Genomic DNA, 21,463 nt, shown 5'->3' with positions numbered 1-21,463 from the left:
GGAAGCTTTATAAATGTCTCTTTGGAAATGGTAAGGAGGGATGCGGCACAGCCCGCAGGGGATGGTGAAGCTGACTGTGATGCAGCATCAGTGTAAAGTGAGTTTTGGGCTAGAGGCTGGTCCAAGCAGCGGCGTGGTGTGTTACCTGTGACACCGGAGAAGGTGGCACTTCAGAAATTATGTGGATTTTGGAAAATGAGACTCTTTGAAAAGCACCACTGCTGCAAGACTGTGGTAAATCTGTCAGAGTTTAAAACAGTGACATTACTGTACAGCTATTATGCCTACAGACAACGGTGAGACAAGGTTTACAGGTACCAGCAATGTCCTCTGTTAGACCTACTAGAAGAGTTGAAAAAAAATCAGCAGCACTTGCAGACACGCGGCTCTTCTCCAGCTCGGACACCAGCAGTGAACTGCAAACCTATAAGCAAGCTGGGAAGGATCAGTCCACCCGGTCTCAGCCAGCCTGCACGAGAGACAAGGCATGTCAGAGCAGACGGGTGTTAGCAGGGGGAAAGCGATAATGCAAATATTTCCTAGGAGAAGAAGAGAGACCGGTGACTTACAGTTTGTGAAACATTACTTCTCTGAGTCTGGAAATAGTTTTGCTCAATTTTCCCTCTCAGATCTCAAACCATGTTGGGAAGGAGAATGACTTAAACTCACCGCTTGTGAGAAGGAATGAGTCAGTGACAGGTTTAAGAATACTTTTGCAGATTTAAACCAGAAAAATGGTGAGATCACTTAATCTGACCATCTGCAGATTCAGGCCACATAACACGAAACACCCCCTCTCTCAGCCTGTGATGCACGTGTGGTCTTGAACTGAGACTCCCGGAAAGGGGAAGCCACAATTCCCCTGGTTAGTTTGTTTCTACGGTTAATCATCCTTGATATAATTTGTGTGCTAAGAATAGATTTTTTTTTATACCTTAGTGCTACTTCCAGCCCACGAGAGCATACGGCTTCTTCCCTTTTTTAAAAAAAAGTTGTCTGAAGGGGCCTGAATATCCCTACTAACCTGCAAAAGACAGGTAGGGCCCTGAGAAAGAAGCATCTACAGCTTTATTTTAGCACTGAACCAATGAAGTAGCAAGAAAGGATGTAATTTAACTGCGTGATGTGCGAGGGCAAAGCTTACGGAAGGCTTGTCCTTGGATTTCAAACACTAATTGCTCTGCACTGAATTTAAAACACAAGATGAAAAAAGAAAGTGGATCTGGTCGGCCTCCGATCGCTTCACCTGCCTCGCAGCCGGACCGCAGGAGGCAGAGGGGATGCTGCAGCCTGTGAACTCGGACGCAAAAACTGAACTCAGACTCTCTTTAAAATGAGGGAAGGAGCTTGTTCTCTTTGCTCAAGTGACCAAGAAAACCTGCTGAGGACTGCCCAGTTGTAGGTTTCTAAAAATCACTTTCCTGTGTAAAATGTGCACTTTTCATAACATCCCTAGAAATTTATTAGATTGTTCATTTTGACTTTGGATAATCTTATTTTCTGGGTGCCAGCTTCTCACTGAACTAAGTCCGGTTAAAAAAGAACTGTATTATGAGCAGACACATAGCACAAAACACCTATTTCGAGGTAGGGTAATGGGGAAAGGGCTACTGGCTAACCCATTGGCACGGAGAAGCCACCCCAAAGCCATTTGCCAGCGTCAAGCCACAGGGAAGCAGCCGATCCATCACTCCTCAGTAGCCGTCTCAGTGCCATCCACCCAGCCCTACGCCCTCGTGTCAAGGCGGGGAGCACGTCCTCCTATTTCTCTCCCAGCTGGTGTCCCACATAGACAAGGCAACCCCCCGACGCGGCCGGTTAGTAAAACGGCGAGGTCAGCATCATCTGCCAAGCAGAGCGAAAGTCAGCAGGACTGAACAGAGCCTCCAGCAAAACCCTGCCTTCAGCGGGCAGTAACACCATGCTTTTGGCTTTCAGAGGATCCTTTGCCACATGCTGCTTTTGAGCCGCAAGCTTCACGAGACATCCTCGAGAGCAACGAGGCGAGGGGGAACAGCCCGGCCAAGGGAGCGGAGACCTGCCTGAAGAGTGGAAGAGGGAGGCGAGATGAGCCGGAGGGAAAGCAGCTACAGCTCCTCTGATTCGGAGGGCTTGGCAGGCAGAGAAAGTCTGGCTACGACCCGGGTCAGAGCCCTGTTTTCAGCCAGCAGTTGCTCATTCATCTGCCTCAGAGTGTGAATCTGTTTGAGCTGGTGGAGATTCTGCAGAGAGTGAGAGGAGTGGACAGAAAAATACAGAGAAAACACACCACGAAGACAAAAGGGCACAGAAACATGAATTTAGTCCACAAGCAGTAAAAGAAAAAAAGACAATAAAAGAAAAATTAGTAGCAGTGAGTGCTGGATGGGCAGCAGCTCAGACGCGTATGGGCAAAGCCTTACTACCACCGAGGATGTTTTGGGAACCATCCCTTTCTCCAGGGGCCCCCAAAGCTTTTAAAAAGGTCAAATAAAGGGATTTCCCACCACAAAGCAGGACAGTCTCTTGCAGGTTATATTCTAGCTTACCCAGACAGTGAGCTCCAGCAGCACACAGTCCCTGGACTTAGGAACTACTGAGAGAACTATCACTATTGACTTACCACCTACACAGGCTTTGAAAACACTGCCAGCAACTGATAATTTCTTTAAAACTCCTTTTCTTCATGTATCTCTAAAAGCTAAAGCAGTCTTGCGTAGCAAAGCGTGATCAGAGCTTCATGGGAGATTTTAAAGGCACAGACTGAAGCACCTGAAAGTGTCACTGTCCTACAGCAGACCACGGAGACACGTACCGTGTCTGCTCGCATCCCTCGTCCCTGCGGCACCCGAGTGATGCCTCTTGGGTCTGCTCAGGCTTCAGTCCTGGGGCGTGTGTGGGTTTTTCACCCCTGCCCAGATTCAACTCTTCTCTGTCACGGGGCTCAATTTATCTCTGATCTCCAGAGGTGAAAAGTCAAAACCTTCAACCGCTCATTTTAACTAGAGGAGTTTGAATGGAGGCATGTGAAAACATGGCATTCTTGGTTACAAAAGAAAAAAGTGGGCAAAGGATGGTATAGAAATCAAGCCCCAAAGCTGGAGCTAGCACAGGTATAGCGGCAATGGGGAGATACAGAACATAAAAGCAACGAGAAAGGCAAAATTGGAAAATGGTAAAAGCCATGCAGACATCACCATTTCTACAAGGACGACATTATTCCCAGTGATGCTAAAGCGAAACCATGTGCTGGACATTTATACCAAGCGCGGGTGCCAGGACATGCTGAGGGCTGCAGAGCTGCTTTCTGAGCAGCGTCCCGTCCCTCCGTCCTCCCGACAGCTCGTCAGGCAGCGGGGCCACGTGAACGAGAAACTCTCCTCCATGGTGGAGGGAGCACAGACACTGGGCAGGGGGAAGGCAGGAAGGGAAACATCTGCGAGAAGAGTAGTTTTAAGTTCAAGTGAAAAAATCCCAGCCCAGAACCAAAGCAGCTTCTGTCCTGCCCGCAAACCAACATGCTCTTCCCTGTGTCCTCCTACTCGTCAGCTTGCAACGGCGGGAAGGAGATGGAGGGAAAGGTCTACTGGGAAGGGGATTCCTTTCTGCCATTTAATTAGCAGAAAGAGCTCAAAGGGAGGTCACTGTCTGTCCTTAACCAAAAGCAGCACGGGCAAATCTACTGTGATACGAAGAACTTGCGTGAACTTCCACCCAGCTGGCATGACGTGGAGCTGGCTGCAGTTGGCGAGGAACCTGCTGCATCCCAGGACATTTTGTCCAAGGGTTCATTTCTGTGTAAAAGAGAAGTATTTTGTGTAGCCCCCATCCATCAGCTCGATTCTAGCTACCCAAAAGCACTACCTCTGCTCCCTGTTAAGGAATCAATACCTTGTCCAAAAGCCTTGCAAAACCAAGGGGAGCAAGGTAGGTGAGTGCAGGGAGTCAGCAAAGAATGGGGTTTAAGCCCCCCAAGAGCATCAAACTGACAAAACAGCTCCTCCTACTTGGACTACACCAATGCAGTTCTGACACTGGATAATCAACAGGTCCTGAGACGGAGCTACAGCCAACAAACTGCAGGAGAGCTTCAGGGACGTCTCGGCAGTGAGATCCCCTCTCACCAAATCTCAGCCATCTATCCATCACTTAACCCACCCGAGCTATGCCTGCTCCTCCTGCGCTCGGTGAGGACACAGACGGACATCACACGTCTGTCCTGTGATAAATCACACCCAGGAGCCGCCAGAGGATGGTTCATACCGGAAAAGCCATTTGTTTTGGTGGTATCATGGATTATAAACGTCCTCTGTTTTATCACAGGGAACACAGCTGAGCATCTGGCTGGCAGAAAACATCAAACATATGTAAAACGGGGTGCCATGCTAGACGGGATGGAAAGGATTGTGATCATTTCAGAGACCACCTTTATTTTTCCATACCAATATAGCACGAAACCTCAGCATGGCACGATCAGATGCAGCTCAGCCTCAGCACACTGCCACAGACGATAAAAAGGATCACTTATGTAAAAATGACTGTGTGCTGCAGGTAGGACAGCCTTTTATTTATCCAAGAAACCTAGCAAAGGCCGGGAAGCTGGGACTGAAGCCAAGGGCGAAGACCAGAATCTGGACGATACCGCTGTGATTGCTTATCACTCTGCTTGATACTTGGCTTACCGAAAGCAGGTTTCTCAGTTCAGCTGTACCTGCCTACAATTAAAGGATTTTGTGCCTGCAACATTAGGGGAAATAAAAATGCCCAAAGCATGCACAATGTACAAAGCCAGGAGGTGCAGTGCTGCTACGGAATAAAGAAGCTTCTGTGACCTTCAGGAAAAATTGCTGTGTTAAGTTGGGACCTCAGGCACTTGGCATTGAATTCAGTTCAGTGCAAATGCTAATTTTCTTTCTCCTTCCTCAGCCAAGTTGCTGTATCTCCAGTCAAATTCTGCAGTCACTTAGGAAAATGCTGCGCCGCTCTGTCACCTTCGCAAGAGCACGTCTGCAGGAGCAGCTCTGGCACAAAGACTTCTTTGAGATCACTGAGTTTGTCCTGCTCCTCTCCATTTCTTGATTGCTTCGTTAGCAGTGGTTAAACTCATGAAAGGAACAAAGCTTGTTACCTCAAGTACAAAGTGTTTCTGTCACAGAAACCCAGGACCTTCCTGTGACCACTGCTGTGCCTCCTCTTCCTAAGAAGGCAGCTGCAAGAAGAGGAAAGCCCGGGCCAGGACATCTGATGCACAGAACTGGACACAGACACCCCAGGATCAAAAAGCTGGATGTGAGCCATGCTGGACTGGTTCGATTCAAAGACCAGTGGGAAGAATCCCAAAACCCACAGCATTACCTGAGACCTAATAACCTGGCATGTTTGGCTGTTTCTCGTTGCTGCTCTCCACGTTAAAGGAAACTGGTGGATTTGCGTAAGTCACTTATTCCTTCTGATTCTGCTCAACAGCTATTCAGCTAGCACAACAAGCAGGAATGAAAGTCTAACCAGAATTAATAGATTTGTTTTCCTGGCTCGACTTGTACGCTAGGGATTAACGCAGATGCTCTGCGGAGGTTATCTCATTCTAGGTAAACACAGCTGGGCTGACTCCTGCTTTAAGGCATGGTGTAAGTGGACACAAAAGTGCTTTCCTTATGGACTTGTCCAGTTCAACTTCTTTATCTTCAGAGATTTTCTACTCCTTTTATTGAGTGGCTGTCAAGGAAGGCGTGTCACACCGCACACAGGTACTCACCACATGCTCGACTTTTTGCAAAAAGTAGTGGAAACATAGCAGAACCCCAGAAAACAGATTTTCAAATGTCACCTCTATATATTCTACGAACTAAGGGCCACTTTGGTTGTTCAATGCAGCAAGAACGCAGCAGAGAGCAAAGAGTAAGTACCACTCTCGAGGACCGCATAGCTCATTTTCAGCTAGACCACAGGCTCCTTTAGCTCACGTCTCCAGCAGTGACCAGCAGCTTCAGGGCAATATAAGAACATGTCAAACTTCTAGCGGTGCTTCTCGTTTTGCACCATCTTGGCTTCCATCAGTCTGCAGCTCCGGACTACCTGAACCAAAGGCGCTTCGGCTGCGTCCAACGTTTCCTACAGGCACCTTCTTTCATCAATTGCTTTCCGAACGTAAATTGGCATTGCATCAATTGCTTTCCGAATGTAAATGTTCAAAAACCGACAGGCCACTAGAGGACACCAATTTGTCTTTTTACTCCATGGACTGAGCTGGTTTGCAGAGTGATCTGCATAGCTGAAGAAACAACACAAACTGCTACTGCCTGCATTTGCTCTTGAAGGCTGTATTTCTGTAATTACAGGAAGGTCATTCTGGAGTTAAAGGTTGCTACCTGTTCAGCGAACAAAGAATTTGGAATTTAGGCATATTCAGTCCTTTCTCCTTCCCCTTCTGGCTAGCACATCCACAGTTATTTTCTCCTCTGTGAAAGAACAAGAGAGCTTTTACAGAAAGACTCCACCAAATAGTTCTGCTACTTATTGCAGTAGAAGATGCAGCACAAGCCAATGGGTCCTTTCACACATGTACACTTGGTAAATATAAGAAGATTCAAACAGAAACATAAAGTTGGAACCTCCTCCAGGGTGGCAGGAAATCGTTTCCATCAGTGCACCGTGCTGGGAGAGCTCACAGCTCTCAGATGGGGTCCTTCCTTCTTAACGCAGCTTGGTCCCACCTGGGTCATGCTCAAAGGGAATCAAAGCGCAGGGCACAGAGCAAAGGGCGGCATTCTGTGAATACGAGCATTAAAATATAGCGTAAAATGATGTAACGCTGCAAAATCAGTGTGAAATTTTAGGTGTACTTAGGTGGCGAAACACACTGCTTCCTGCTCTGCAGTGCTCCCCGCTAGCCCCGTGCTCACAGGGCATCCAAGACACGGCAGGAGGAGAACCATCCTTCGAAGCAATGCCACGGGAGAGAGGAGAATGCAAAGGAGCAGTCGGTGGCGGATGTCTCGTGACAGTAAGCCATGCTGCACATTTCACCAGGAAGCAAATTCCTCTTTGCTGAAATCTATTCCAGGCTGACTTACTGACACGGCCTTCCAGTAACATGCTTTAGGAAGGGAGTACAGAAATACAATCACTCTGTGTTTTTTCCTGGCTAGTGCGCGTGATCTCAAAAGCCAGCTTTGTCTTCTTACCCGTCTGGAGAGAACCACAACGGCTTAACTTGGGCTGCAGACTATTCAGAGCACAGAGGAGCAGCACACTGAAACTCATCGATGCCACAAAAGGTTAGTTTTGGAAAGCATTTAAGGAGAACAGCTTTCACAGTTCTCAGATCAAACAGCGTAACAAATTAAACATATGGTGCAGTCAGATGAATGACAGTAGGACAGTTTTATTAGTATTTCATGTTTGGAGAACATGGCCATTAAAGTAAGTTCTGACTGCATAAAGGAACATGCTCAGAGGTAACACGAGTCCCTTCCCATGTACACCTTTAATAACCTACTCCTGGGTTACAATCCCAAAATACATTAAACAGAATAGACATAAAAAACATAAAATATGTTGACACAAAAGCATAAAAAACAGAATAGACAAAGTGAATAGATTATTTCTTACCTTCATCTCCTCTTCCATTTCAGAGAGTTTCCGCTCCAAGGCTCGCTTCTCCTGTTTACAAGGATTCATAACAAAGATGGTCACAAGGATTTAAAAGAAAAACGTACAGCACATTTTCTCTTATTTTAAAGAAAAATAAGTCTTGTATTTCTGTAGGAGCATTCACTGAAAAGCATCTCAAAGTAACACACAGGTTACAACCAGGAGCTGATCAGATGGGACAGGGCAGCTGGTAAACCAGCAGGCAACACGCGCTGGGCCCGTTTCGGCAGATGTCTTGATCCTGAGCTCTCTTCACACCCCTTCAGTGAAACTATCCCTCCGCCTTTAGTGATCCCAGTTTTCAGGACTTTCTGATGTAATGTGATTTTGAGCTCTGTAGGTGAAGCCATGGATTTAACTGCACCCCACTAAAGGAAGCAATGAGAAAACTCACCGAGCCCATCAAATAAGAAACAGCGAACAGGGAAAGGTGCCTGCAAATTCTGCTTCTCCCAAGTTAATTTAGAGCTTCAAAGCTGTAAAGCTGACTGCTTCCTGTATATTTTGGAAGCTGACAATTACACAGGTAGGCTTTGCCACGTGAGTACTGGTGGTGCCCTCAGTGGACAGGTAGAGCCCTTGCCTAGAGGGAGAGACCTGGACTCCATCAATGACTTTTTCAACATGAGAGGGCTCAAACCGCCCCAGGAAAGCACACTGAGCAGGAGGAAATGGCAAACATGGGTCAGGAACAGGCTTTACACTCTCTGCCCCGCTCCTTTGCCCTCTGCAAAGAAACATGAGCCCAGGAGAGTGAGTAACACACAGGTTTTGAGTGTGGCCGTGCGTGACGGGTTCTGGGTCACTTTTGTCCACAGCACGCTTCCTCCAGGGATTCGTCAGTGCAAAATGCGTAAGCCGTCCTGCAAACAGCTAATGCCATCTTCACTGAGAACAGTCGGGCACTTTTTTTCTCTCTAACTCTCAGAAATCTGTATTTGTGGCTGTCGTGATCCTAATTCAACAGAAGCGATGCAGGGCATTGCCCCAGCTTGGAAGCATTGCACGGGTGGGAGATGGGACGCGTGGTGTGAGCTCCCCCTGGTTGGGGTGTCCGTTCAGGGCGAGTGCTCTGACCACCACACTCTCTTTTTCTTCCAAAAGAAAAGCTCCACCCACGTCATGACTTCCTCCAGCAGCTATGTTCAGATGACAGTGGTGGTTGCACGTTCGATAACCCCACTCAGCCTGCTTTAAGCACATCTAGGAATCAGGCCCACATGGATCAATGCTTTGAGAATCTCTGGCTCGGGGTTCAGACTGGTGTAGAGATGCTCAGCTGAGCTTACACGGCAGTGCCATGGCCTGAGCATCAGCTCAGCTTCAGTAACCTTGGTCACTTCAACAGTCACAGCCTGGCGCCTGCAGGTGTATCACACACTTGTACTGAGGGCTGATGTGCTCTGCCTAACTCTGTCCAAAGTGGGGATCCTGAACGTCACCTCCTCCGGACCATATCTGGCAAATCCCAGGAAGCATTTACATAGAAATAATTAAGGTCTTTCATGGTATGAATTGAATTTAAACACACGGTTTGACCATCCAGCAAAGCTCCTAAAAATTCAGGAGATAAAACACTTTAGGAGGAACCTCCAGGCGACCCTCCAACATGCAAGTGGACGTTACTGAGAAATTGGAGCCAGGCTCCAGGTTTAATTAACCAGTGGGCGAATGAGCAGTAATGGCCATCAGCTGAAACAGGGGAGGTTCTGACTAGATACAAGGAAAAAAAAATCACTATGAGGATAGTTAAAAACTGGAAGAAGGGGCTGCAGCTGTGGAAGCTCAACACTCAGAGGTCTTCATGAAATGATGGGACAAAGCCCTGACTAACCTGGCTGACTCTGCTGAGATGCACTACCGATCTCCTGGGGTCCCTTCCAATCTGACTGAAGCTATGGTTGCTTAAGGCAGAGACTCAGCCAGACGCTGCCCATTCAGCTTAGCTTACTGCAATGAATCTGACTGCTCAATTAAGAGGAAGGAGCATTCAAAGATTCAGATTTCAAGTATAATCACAAGACAGACGCCCAGCTAGTGTTTTGCCTTGTTCCCCCCACCACCCCAAAACAGTCTTTATTCATAAGGATCAAGAATATTTTAAAGCATAATGGACCAACAGTCTCTTAGCACGATACAACACAATTTGTTGGTCTGCAGCTTCCTATAACAAAAGAAAGAAATCAGAACTAAGCTGATTTGCAAAGAGAGCAGAAAAGTCTCAGACACTGAAAAGGTCAGAACACAATTATCACTGTGCACTGCTCCACAAGGCAAAAATATAGTTTATCTTTTAATTAACACTTTCCTTCAAGAAATTACTATGCCCTGCAGAGCAACACGAGGCAAAGATTGCGACTGAGAAGAAAGCAGAGACACATACCCTTTTCTCCATCTCCAGCATGCTGGACCGGTCAGAAGTTTTCTCCTGTTTCTGCTATGTAAATTAAAAATAGAAAGCTATTAAAACTGAGAGGCATTCACAGGATGCTGCACAAAGGCCTAGATAGCCTACAGATGCACTTGCCGGAGAAGAAGCAGCCTTTACAGACTCACTCACACTTATTTCTGTGAAAAATAACAGTCTCCTCTGTAGCATCTTCCCTCCCAGCAGCTAGATCCTTTCCCATGCTGGAACATGCACTGGCTTGTTGTGGGCCGGTGCTCAGTCTCTCCAGTCTAGGAGCCGGTTTTTGCCTTACCTGGGCTGCTTTTTCCAACTTTGATTTGATGTCGGCCAACTCAAGCTGGGCTTCTTGCAGTTTTGACTTCAGCTTTTGATTTTCAGATAGGGCGCTTTCATATAACTGAAACGTGAAACAAAAGATTTCAATTAACCAGGCTGCTCTTTGGCCACCGCACAGACCCAGTTCTGCCGCACTACTACGAGCAGACGCGTGTCTTCAGTGCTGAGCAGAGGCAGCTGCGGGGTTTGCATTGCTCCCCTGTGTCAGGATATTAGAAGAAGGGCAAACAGATCTAGCTTGGATGCTTTACTTGTGTTTTCGTAATTCATATGAAATAGGAAAGCAGCTGTTAAACTTTGTAGCGTGTTTAAACACAGCCAAGAGGCAAAGAAAAGGGATGTTTTTAATTTAGGTAAACCACCAAGCATAATGAAGTACTAAGTTGTGTATGCTGGATGTATCGGAACCTATGATTCTGTTGTGCTCCTCAACACAACAGACTCCAGTTGCTCTTGTGTGCTTTCAGTTTGAAGAGGAGGAGGAAGAAGGACAATTTTAGGCCACTCCACAATGGATTTTTTCCCTTCAATTCCTTCAAACAAGCAGAATTTCCATCCTTCTAAGAGGACAAACTGGGCATACTGCCTTGCACTTCTGGCCAGACATGTTCACGCAGAAGAGTGGGGTGCTGCTTACCGTGCGAGGCTTTTCAGCATCATAGTCATTTCAGAATTAAGGTCATCTTAATCTGTTTACTTTTTGTGCGGTCTTTGCATTGACACTAGATGCACACGGCAGTCCATCTTACTGCCTTTCAAGGATTACGTTGAAAGTTTCAGAGATTATAGAAAAAATAATTCTGGAATGTTATAGCAGCAAAAATAATTCTGTGGGGATACGCATGCTTGAGCCATGCTGGCATGCTCAACAGTGTCTTTTCTAGCTCCTTGCAAATCCCTCCCAGCAGTTCTCCAGCCTGACTCCTCAATCCCCCTCCCCCAGATATCTGACTTTGCACGGTGTCCTTTCACCCCTTGTCCTTTTTTGACCCTCTGAAGGGCTCATACATTTGAAAAAGGCTGGTGTGACTTCCAAAAGCAATGGAAACAGAGAAAATGAAAATAAACTTTTTCTCTTTCTTTCCAAAGACTCTGAGGGCAGGTTTCTGCAGCACAGGCAGCTTCTAAGGCGCATGCAGTGACAGTAACACATTTAAAAAATCCTACTTTTTTATAGTCCCTGTTAGTCTCCTCTTCTGCTCTGCTGCTGAGGGCGGCTAACCGGTTCTCCCTCCGGGTGTAGGCACTGGAGCGGCTGGAGGCACGATCACTGTAGGAGTCACTGGTGGTAGGGTTCGTAGCTGCTTCCAACCTAAAACGCAATGAAGATCTAGCACCGTGGAGCCGCTGTTACTTTGGGACAGCCAGCATGAGCCCGACCGGCTGGGACTCGAGGCCGAGGCAGACCCAGCTGAGCACCCTCCACCCCGCAGCAGGGCATGGCTGCTGGAGGCAGGCAGCCACCGCTCTTTTAAAACTGGAAAAAATCCAGAGGGTATCAGCCCAAACCCCACATGGGCAGTAATTTCCCATGGACCTCTCATCTTCATGGTGGGAATGGGCTCCATTTCTAACAGAGGGTTTTTTCTCTGCAGAATAGCTGTTAAATAATTCGGGGAGCAAAGGATGAAAGTAAACTGGCCCAACAGTTAAGCTAAGGTAAGAACCAAACGGCCAGAACCAGCTTCAGCTTATGCTGTTCATTTGAAGCACAGGGAATCCCCAAAGCCATACAAAAATATGCTGTCAATAAATATTAAATAGAAAAAACTCCAAAAAATAAAACTCTTACCTGGAGAGTCTTTCATGCTGAAGGAAAAAAAAAAGAAAGAAAAAGGGAATTAATAACGAGGAGAATTAAAGGTTCAATTCAAGAACTACAGAGCTACCACGCGGCAGCAATTTCCTACCTCTGATAGCAGCACCTAGCTCACAACAAGCTAAAGAGCGTTATTTCCCATGCCCAAACGGGGAGTCACCGATCCCTGCCTGAATGTTTTCAACTGCTTCAGCTTCTCTGAAGCATTTCAGATTTCATTTCTTTTGCTAACCTAAAAACTACTGAACCTTGTTCTTCAAATCCTCGTTTCCAGAATTGAAATCCATTCCTTTGAACCAAAACTAATCTATTGTTTCCCTTTTAAAATCAAATTATTCTTTCTGACTTTGATCACTGTCCTATGCATGATGTGGGTGAGTGGGATTAATGGTCCATGATATGCAGAGCTCACTGCATATTTGTGGTGAACTTCAGGAAATCACAAACGGTACTTTTTCTCCATGGGCAAGTACCTCCCCCATGAAGAAAAGCTTCATCGTGGCAAGACGATACACAGCAGAAGCTGCACAAGGAAGGGAGAGGAGCCCTACACCAGCCAAAAGGGTGGACATGTTGGTTGAAGCGTGTGTTAGGTTCTTTCCCCATCAACATCCAAATCACCCCTGTGCCATCCTCAATGCTGCCTTTGCTGCCGCCCACAATTTCAGAAATCAAATGGCAATGGCTTAGGTGTCCTGCAGGATACACCGCACTGACCAGCCACCTCCTTCTCTGCAAGGTTTCTCTTTGTCTGGCAGACGTTTACTCAAATTCAAGGCGCAGTCGAACTCTTTTTCAGTCCCTTGAACTAGAAATTGAGCCCAATATTCCCCTGCTAGTTTTATTAGCAGTGTCATTTCTCTGAGCGAGCACAAACCACCTGCAGGCGCTACCAGTTATTTCCCTAGATCCTTTTTAATAAGTGCAAGAGTCAACATGAGAAGGACTTTACAGAGAAGATGAGGGGTCAGGCTTTTAGTGCCCAGACATGCTTGTGTTGGAGTTTGCGCTGCCTAGATACACCACTAAATCTAGTGCTAAACACCTTGCTGGCTGGCAGATTTGCTGCCTGTCTGGCACCCCAGTGTTTGAAGACTTTAGACCTCCTGCTCCTGCCTGGCACCCAGACGATGCCTCTGATTACTGGGCAGGTATCTGGGAGCACACACCACGGACAGCTGAATTAAGTCACCCCGTTACGTGGAGCAGGAGGGTAGACAAGTGACCCTGCAATCTCTCTGCTCAGAGCCAGATGACCACAGGGACAAGTCCCAGAGCAGCATGGACTGCGCCCATGCCTGCCTGCAACACTGCCCTCCGCTCGCCAGGACGCAGGGACCCAGCTACGTATTACATATACCTCGTTATTACGTTTTAAATTCAGCCTGCCCTAATGTAACACTCCTCTTGAATGCTGATTCAAGACAGGAGCCTCCCCAAGGATTCTGCAATCCCCGCTCGCTCTGCAACACAGCCCTCCGACGTGAGACGCAGTGATTTGACCAGTAAACAAGAAACAAACTGAAGAATCCTGGCACATTTGAAGCCTCACGGATGGACAACACATTCAGCCAAAGCTGCTAAATGCAAAGCTCAAAAGGACGAGCAAGCCCTGCTATGAATTAGCACGTTCTCCCTAGAGCTGCGCCCGCAGGGCCACCCTCAGCCAGGCTCCTGGGGCAGGTCTGCGTACCAGCCCCATGCTGTAGAGATGGTCACCAAAGCTCCAGGAGCCTGACCTGGTGCTGGCATGGGTCCTGAGCCATGGCAGCGGCTCCAGCCCCATATTATTTTATTTGCTCTGACCCTCTCTCCATGCACCAAAAGCTTTCTTTGCATCACACAGCTGAGAAACCACCCAAGGGAGACAGCAGACAGCTTTCCACCATAGCTAAGCCCTGCTGCACTTCCACAAGTGATGTTGGATGCTGTCTGGGAAGCTTCTCATGGGGCCAAAAGCCCAGCAGCTGCCTGCCCTTGTCACAGGGACATCTGCCTGCTTCTCCAGATAGCCACGGCTTGGGCCACTCTCTGTAGGAAGCTCAAAGCCAGTAAGTTGGGAAGCAGTTTCCGTACGGCTGGCCTCTGGCGTGCGACTGTCATTAGAAAGACTTCCCATTTTCAGCTGCAAACACGCTGGGTGATGTCTCCGCAGTCTTTTGTTAGCAGAGATTCTGACATTTGCCTCTTAAAGCCCTCAGCTGCCTGACAGCTCCCTTTTAATTTTGGCCCAATGACCCAACCTCCCCTTTTGAGTGGGAGAGGGGAATTGGGAAGTGATTAACAAGCCTCTTGGTGCAAGTTATTTGTGCACTTTATGCTAATCCCCTTCAGTGACGACTTTTCTTACGATGACAAACGGCTAGGCAAGTAATCCACTTAATATCAAGCTTGCATTTATTTCAACAAACGCACCTGCTAATGTATTTGAACAGCGCTGAGAAAGTCCACACACGGCTGAGCAAGGCAATATGGAAACCAAGCAATAAAACCGGAGCAGGTCCCCAGGCCAGCCTGTGCACTTGCAGAAGGAGGGAAAAATCATTTTTGTCTTTTTTTTCCTCCAAAGAAACTAATAATTTCCATAGGCAGAGAGAGCAGGGGTGTGCTTCTGCAAAGGAAGGGTGGGATAAGAAAGGAATCACTTTAAACAGCTGCTGGGAATGGCAAAGGGGAAAAAACCCAGGTTTATTGTATTTAAAACCTTCCTGTGATGGATACTGAGAGAAATTTTTTCAGGCTGCCATTGTCTCTGTATCTCTAAAGAGGAAGAGAGAAACTTGATGAGACGGGAGGACCTGCGAGCATCATTCCTGCCGCTGCTGCCGGCGTTAGAGCAGAGCAATCCTGCAGCGACCTGCTGCCACCCCCAGCACGCAGCAGCTCCAGGACTTTGCCAGCCAAAATCTGGATATTGCTCAGTGATTTCTCCTCCTGCGACTTTGTCTCCCTTTGGGAGACATTTAAAGCACATCTCTGCACCATAAAACAACTCCAGTGTCTTGCAGAAACAGCATGGAGCTACAGGAAATCTCTGTGTTCGCAGCTGTTGGGAAAGTCGGCGTCTTTCCCTCACCCTTCAATTTTCAGATGCCTCTCTTCATGTTGTTTCAGCTAAAAGTGGTATTTTTGAGACAAAGATGATTAAGTTTGAGAGGAACTGGATAAAGGCTGAGGTCTAGAAAGCAGAGCCTGGACAAGATGTTACAGCAGCTGTTGGAAGTGTCCCTGCCATAATGAAAGCTGCAGAACAGTTTTCATCAGCGGATCAGTCTTCTACTTGCTTCCCAGAGAAGGAGGGAAGATTTATTTACTTTGTTTTAAATCAATTTCTGGCTCAATATTTTCCTGGGTTTTGCACAAAGGCCAGTGTTTGTGCTGAAATTTCAAGGAGCAGCTTCTTCAGGTGTTTAGTTTGGTTTTTTTTTTTTTTAAATAATGATGGAGGAGGGGGAAAAAATCCTAGAAAAAAAAGTTCCACTTTGCACCTTCAAGAAAAGGGTCCAATTAAAAGAGGTGACAAGTAAAGCAGCAGTTCTTAGCACAAAGAGAGGCCTTGATGCCGGAGGAAGCGAGTTAAACAAAACAATGACAAAAATCTCCTAGTCCTGGGAGGTGGCTGTGCCGTGCAGGAGGTATCTGAGAGGGGAAGCGCCAGCCCTGCGTGCAAACGTTGGGCTAGGCGCTTAACTGAGACATCCCTGCTATTTGCTCAAAGACAGACAAACCTTTTCAGAGGCGACTGGGACATCACATTGCAGACATATTTGCAGTAGGAAAGAGCATCTTTCCGGCTCAGTTCTGCCCTGCTTTTGGCCGTAGTGCCCTTGGAAACCTTTGCCACCTGCTTCCAGCTGCACCTGCGCTGTCAGCTCAGCAACTGCCTCTCCTCCACACATGGCCCCTTCGTTTAAAACAACCCCAAAATACCCATTTAAACTGCTGCAGCATTAGCTGGCTCATTGCACTGCATATGTAAGTAGTGAAGAAGGTTGTATCTGCTTGGAGATGCCGTCCCAGAGCTGGAAACTCTGAGGTCAGAGTCAGAAGATGAAGGACAAAACTCTCCCTCCTTCATTTCTGGAAAGAGAAGTTGGGGGTGAACAGAGAGAAACAAGAGCCGAGGCACCAAAAGTGCACTTATTGACTAAGCTGGTGCAAGAAAGGGCTTTCCCTTCCTGATTTTTTCTTGAATGAATACTGTGCAATCTATTAAGGTTAAAAAGGGGATGCTGAGAAACTGCTGTATCAACTGTACGTATGCATTGGGCTTTTCTTCCCCGGGCAAATTTGGAACAGCACTGTCGGTTTTGCCCAGACTCCTTCATTTCCCTTGGGATCAAAAGTTTGACTAGAAACATTAACAGCCATGGAAGCATCGGGTTGTGAAATTATCCTTCCTGCCATCTAAACAGGGTCATATCACTGCAGGGTTTGGGGTGGGGGGAGGAGGACCCCAGGGACAAGCGAGGCACTGGAGGCGGCTGTCCTGATTCAGAAACCAGCACGGCAGCCAGCGCTGAGCCGAGACCCCGGCACTCCTGCTGAAGAGCACCGAGACACCCAAGGGGATGACTTTTAAAGGAAAACTTAAAAGCACAGAGCACTTGCAGGCGTGCTTGCAAGTTTCTGGTAGTCCTCAGCTCTTAGACCTCTCACCTGAGAGACCACATCATCTTTCCTCCCGTCCATCTCATGGTGGGCAGCACGTTCAGGTAGTGCTGGGGGTGGTGGAGGACAGCAAAGGGGTTCAGCTAGTTTTGCCAGCCCTCCCGGACAGGGTCAGAAACCACCAGCCCAAGTGGGCTGGCAAAACACGGGACATCTGAGATGGGACCTGAGAAAAAGCACAAAGAGCTTTTTACTGGACTGATCCTCCCTGCGGAAGCCGCTTTCTTCTGAGCCCCCCAGTTCTCACTGTGCTGATGTTGGTCAGTCCCAAGGAGAAGGCACAGCTAGGTGCTGGCCACGGCTTTACTCACCCGGACCGCCGGGATGCTGCACAGCCCCAGGAATGCCGTACGGTTTTGATTTTAGAAATGTGCTCAGATTGTGGAGGGCAGGAGCCTTCCCTTAAAAACTCAGAAACGTTTACAGCTGTTAGGAGTTCAGTAAAGTATAATTAAAACCAAATTCCTCGTGGAAGGTTTAGATAAAATGCAGCCCTGAAATGCAGTGCCAAAAGGGGGATCGGCCACTGCTCTTGCCAAGTCAGAAATTGGCCTAACTGCTTCCAATTGTGTTCTTCTGCGGCTGGGATCTGACCCAGCAAAGGCAGAAAAAGTCTATTTACATTGTTTCAAAATAAAAAAAGAAGAAAAAAATAGATGCTTTGGGAACATTTTATGCTTCTTTATCGCCAACTGGCCAACCTCAGGAAAATGTGCACTATTTTAAGATAGTTCTCAAGGAATTTATTTTGGTGTGTTTTGTCTCAGAGATCCCGATCAACACTTACGATTAAATAACCACCATTTAACAAGATCCTAGAGCACAACTCCAGCCCTGCTGTCCTCCCTTTTCTTAATCAAGGGAGGAAGTTTTAGGAACCTCTTGAATTTTACTGTTGTGTTGGCACATAACCTCCTGTTTGTTTTAGAATTTAAACGTAAAATAAAGCCAGCTGCTTTTGGGGCCAGTTCTTTCCCTCTTATATGCAAAAGGCACCACATTCCTGCAGTTACGTAGCTCTGCTGCTCCTACACCTCCATAGGTTTACGTGCTTGGCTGCGCTGATGCAGGGCAGCTGTAAAAAGGACCACCTCTCCGGTGTGTCGTGTTGCTGCAGGCAGAAGTTTTCCTGGAGCCGGCACAGCAAGAGCTGAGCTGGACGGAGGAAGAGCAGTGAGGAAGGCTGCCTGGCACACCTCAGACCCATCGCCCTCGGGTGCAACTCAGATCGGCGCTCCCCTCAAGCCACATTTGTCTTTCAAGTCAGGTATGGCTGGGGTCAAGTTTGGTTTTCCAGGGGGTGCAGAATAATTAGAACTCTGGTTGAACTCTGCCTTTGATACAGTTTTTCAAGGTCATTGCCTCCCTCGGAAAGCTGCTCTGCTGACCCGAGAGCTGTGGTTTGCTACGGCGTCCTGTTAGCTAGAGCTGACGTGATGAATAGTGCTGCCTTCCAACTCAAGTTTGCATTTGTGCAAATGCAAGGATTACAAAACCCCACTGATATGAGTAATAATCCAGTTTAGCCAAACCACCTCCATATAACCTCCAACTCCCAAAAGCCTGATGCAAAATATATTTTCACAAACTATAAATCAATAAACTTTGCTTAATAAAAGCTGCTGTTACTGAAGCATAATATTAAAAGGTTCTCCAAGATGGAATAGTGGCTTTGGCAGCTGGCTGCAACAGATCACATCGTTTTCAGTATGGCTAGCACGTATTTCATCAGAAACAAATACACACGGCTGTAACAGACTGATGACCGCATCTCCTGCCACCCCAGGCACACCTAAGCGTTCTGCAGTCGTACGCTGTCTGTGTGATTGCCAGCCTGTGCCTCAGTTCCCCGCGCCTCTCTCGCGGCCTGTTGGCTTTGCAGCAGCTGCGGTTTATTACCGCTGTCTCTTGGGGATAAAACTCCCCATGTAAAACGTCAAGCTGGATTGTATTTTAATTTAGTAAAGGCCACAATTCAGAAACCCGGGTTTGTTGACCTTATTTTTTTCCTTCTTTTCTAAGGGATCAAATTTTATTGGTGAAAAATTTAATTTTGCAAAGCGATGTGACCTTAGACAAAACTCTCCAGACATGAGGAAATAAAAGCCGAAGGGCCAAGTGACACAAGAAGAGAAGATATCTGCTCCTAAATTTCTTTAATACGAGAATGCCACAGGTCTGCAGGCAACGACATCTTCCTTGCCCCTGCAAACGCTCTACTGGGACACCTCCAGGTGTTATCATCGGGTATTTAAATACCTGTTTGGTCACTAGCCAGGATTCAAGCTGCCTAAAGCCGACCTGCCAACTTTTTGGCGTGAAGCACGCTCCAAAATCCGGCGAACACCTCCTCCAGCCTGCAGCCGCATGGCATCCCCAGGACAGCCGCTACGGCCGCAGGCAGCGCTTGCATGGAAAATCAATGAGGGCTGGTTTAGGTATGCTGACCCGTCTGTATCACACGAAGCATCTTGTGCTGTTAGAATTAAGACAGTTTATACTGTCTCTCTCTCCTCCCTCGTTTGTTTCAGTCTAAGATAGCTCCAGACCAGCTGCCAGTCAGTGATCTGAACCTGGAGCTACTCTCACCTATTTGAGGACCTCTGCTCCAAAGATCTTACTTCTACTGAACTGCAATAGTAACCTCAGCAATTTGAGGTCATGAAAAAGAATTGTAAATTCATTGTAAAAAACACCACCCCCACCCCCCCAAACCAACAACTACCTAACAATTCCCTGAGGTCCATATGCTTTTCTTGGACCACCAGTTGCAGCTCCAGTGCATGAGGCACCATCTCCACTGGTGGAAGTCTGCAAGCACAAGACACATCTGCCAGGAACGGCGTAGGTACAGCCGCTGGTGTCCCAGGGAAACGGATGGACCGAGCTCTGTGCCTCTTCTAGCCCTGTTTTCTACGGGTTTGTATTCATTTTATGAAAAACAAAACTATAATGGGCTCCTCCAATGGAAGTAAACATTGGTTTCCAGTTCGGCAGTTTGAAGTGGTTTGCTGCCTACAGAGTTTCCATCCGCTCTCCCCATCACTTCCCGTGGCCGCTCGTTCCCATCCCACAGCACCGCCCTGTCTCAGTTGTGCCAACGTGCTTGGTTTTGTGACTGTACCATGAGCTGACCCAAATTAAAGATATCCTCTTTCTCCTTCTCCCTTCACCCCTCTTACAGTCCAGACTGATTCCCTGCTCTGGTGCAACCTCAAGTTGTCCTCTGACCTTCTGGCCTCCTTGCCCTGTGACAGCCAATGGTTTCAAAAGCTGAGCCATCACAAGTGATTGCTCTCTGGCTGCTTAACCACGTTCTTCAAAGGCACCCATCACTGCCCAGGCGGTAGAAGGTCAAAATGGGAGTTTTAAATGAGGTGGTAGTGTTACATCATGTGCTTCTTTCTGAGTCGCCCATGACCATTCAGACCCTTTAACAGTTAACAGACTCCCTGCTATGGCTTTGGCTTGGATCAATTTGCTCTGTTCCTCAGAAGGGAGGAGAGCTGAAGAAGAAAGCTTAGCCGCAGGGACACAAGCTACAGCATGTGCCCTGACCCATTTTATTTATACATCCAGATGCAGCCAGAGGCAGGGGCATCGTCTGGCTACTGAGTCACAGCAGGGCACATCTAACGGGTGGTGACCTAAGAATGACCAGAAGTTCCCGATACGCTTCCAGATATGGACATTTACAGAGAAAAACTCAAAAAAAACCCCAGAGAACAAACAGAACCCAGAAGGATTTCATAATGATACCCACCTAAACAACTTGAGAAATATTTGAGAAATAACCAGCAATAAACAAATCAGGGTGCTGAAGAACACAGACTAAGGTTAATTGCCTTCAAGTTCAAGTTTCAGTATCCCACATTTTTTGTTGGCTAATGGGAGAGGAGGTAATCATTTCCACAAATACTGCGTAACTACACAGCAATCCAGAAATTAGATAGAAAATGTCATGAGACAACTTATTTGACCCCATTTCAATTTATGCAGCATCATTTTTATCACAACTAGAACGAGTCCAAGCCACTAAATGGAAACCCAGGAAGAGTAAGTTTCCTGGAGAAATGTTTTCATAATGCTCTCTATTCTCTAACGCATTTGCAGCAGCAGCGCAGCAAGCCAAATGATTCATACAGGTCTACCTAATGTGAGAATAAACCTATTACCATGAATATCGAAACAGGATTAAACCTGTTGCAAAAGCACTCACGGAGTGAAAACTGACTGTAAGACACATTTATATTCAAAACTCTACGAAGGCTGTCATCTGATCAGGCATTTCTACCAAGCTCTCAGCACTCCTGGACATCTCTCACTGATAAAAAGAAGTCTGGTTTGGTCACATTACCAGACCTCTAAGATTTTATGCCATTATTTATGTATTAATATCCAAACCATGCTGGTTTTATTTGCATGCCAAGCACCTGCAGCTCAGATGGCTAACATTTTTGCGCATTACCTTTTTTTTCTTTAAGATTTGCTTTGGATTCGAGACATACATGTCCACATCAAAAATCACACCCAGATTAGATGCATTTGCTGCCATGGTAATCACTGCTTTGAGCAACCACGAACTTGATGTGGAG

General features: G+C 47.1%; 1 protein-coding gene across 4 annotated transcripts in view; it reads right to left on the bottom strand.

Moving 5' to 3' along the window:
- The window catches only part of PPP1R12B (protein phosphatase 1 regulatory subunit 12B), a 126,580-nt gene that overhangs the window by 5,631 nt on the left and 99,486 nt on the right, over positions 1-21,463 (bottom strand). For all 4 annotated transcript variants that reach the window (XM_072845013.1, XM_072845014.1, XM_072845017.1 and 1 more), the window contains 5 exons: positions 12,171-12,187; positions 11,546-11,690; positions 10,335-10,439; positions 10,016-10,069; positions 7,591-7,641 (listed from right to left, as the gene is read on the bottom strand). In XM_072845013.1, the coding sequence (XP_072701114.1) occupies positions 7,591-7,641; positions 10,016-10,069; positions 10,335-10,439; positions 11,546-11,690; positions 12,171-12,187 (372 nt within the window). The remainder of the gene's footprint in view (positions 1-7,590; positions 7,642-10,015; positions 10,070-10,334; positions 10,440-11,545; positions 11,691-12,170; positions 12,188-21,463) is intronic.

Source organism: Ciconia boyciana, chromosome 23 (assembly GCF_034638445.1).
Source record: "Ciconia boyciana chromosome 23, ASM3463844v1, whole genome shotgun sequence".
In the NCBI taxonomy this organism is placed as follows: Eukaryota; Metazoa; Chordata; class Aves; order Ciconiiformes; family Ciconiidae; genus Ciconia; species Ciconia boyciana.
This window is presented reverse-complemented; position numbering and strand designations above follow the sequence as displayed.